We start from the raw sequence: 730 nt of genomic DNA, 5'->3' as shown, positions 1-730 counted from the left end.
CTCCTCAGCCCCGCCCCACCGCCGGGAGGGCAGCTGACTCCTCTCCCCCCAGGTTCGGGGGCCCCCACGCCTCAGAGCGCTGCCCAAAGGACGGCCCAGAGCGCCGAGGCCAGGGTGCAGGCGAGGGCGTGGACGCAGTTCAGGCAGGCTCACCATGTGAGGGCGGCTCAGAAGGTAGGTGATGGGGCTGCAGGGGGTTTTGGTGGAGACGCAGAGACAAAGGGTCTGATGACCCTGCCCTGCAGCAGACACCTTCAGCCCCTGACGGTCTCTGGGTGGACCCCGGAGCCACCCTCTGGCCACGCCGTCCTGGCTAGGGTGGGTGTCCCAGGGACTCTGGGGGAGGCACGCCTGCCCCCCTGCTGCTGGGCCTCCACGGTCACGCCTGGACCCCAGGGCAGGGCCGGTCTGCCTGCTGGACAAGGGCATGGGCGTCCTGTCTCCCCCAGCAGGCTCCTCATGGGCTGTGTTTGATGGGCCAGTGACTCCCATGGCCGCCAGCCCTGCCCCAGCAGTGGCCCGGGACGTGGGCTCCAGTGTGTGGGCAGCCGGCTCCCCCAGCACCTCTGCTCCAGAGGAGAAAGGCTGGGCCAAGTTTGCTGACTTCCAGCCTTTCTGTTGGTGAGGCGGGCGCTGGGGGGACCGGGGGCCCGGCTGCCGGAAGCCAGGTCTCCTGGCTCAGGCTGAGTGTCGGCCTCGTCCACAGCTCTGGGGCAGGGCCGACGTGCAG

The 730-nt window shown here is 70.0% G+C and overlaps 1 protein-coding gene across 1 annotated transcript in view; it reads left to right on the top strand.

Annotated features, from left to right (window-relative positions):
- LOC104988093 (serine/threonine-protein phosphatase 6 regulatory subunit 2-like) overlaps positions 1–730 on the top strand; it is a gene marked incomplete at its 3' end in the record, with an annotated part of 44,661 nt that overhangs the window by 43,100 nt on the left and 831 nt on the right. The window contains exons 13-14 of the mRNA XM_010839278.1: positions 53–174; positions 402–617. Coding sequence (XP_010837580.1) covers positions 53–174; positions 402–617 — 338 coding nt within the window. The remainder of the gene's footprint in view (positions 1–52; positions 175–401; positions 618–730) is intronic.

The sequence above is a fragment of the Bison bison genome, unplaced genomic scaffold (genome assembly GCF_000754665.1).
Source record: "Bison bison bison isolate TAMUID 2011002044 unplaced genomic scaffold, Bison_UMD1.0 scf7180017846325, whole genome shotgun sequence".
In the NCBI taxonomy this organism is placed as follows: domain Eukaryota; kingdom Metazoa; phylum Chordata; class Mammalia; order Artiodactyla; family Bovidae; genus Bison; species Bison bison.
This window is presented reverse-complemented; position numbering and strand designations above follow the sequence as displayed.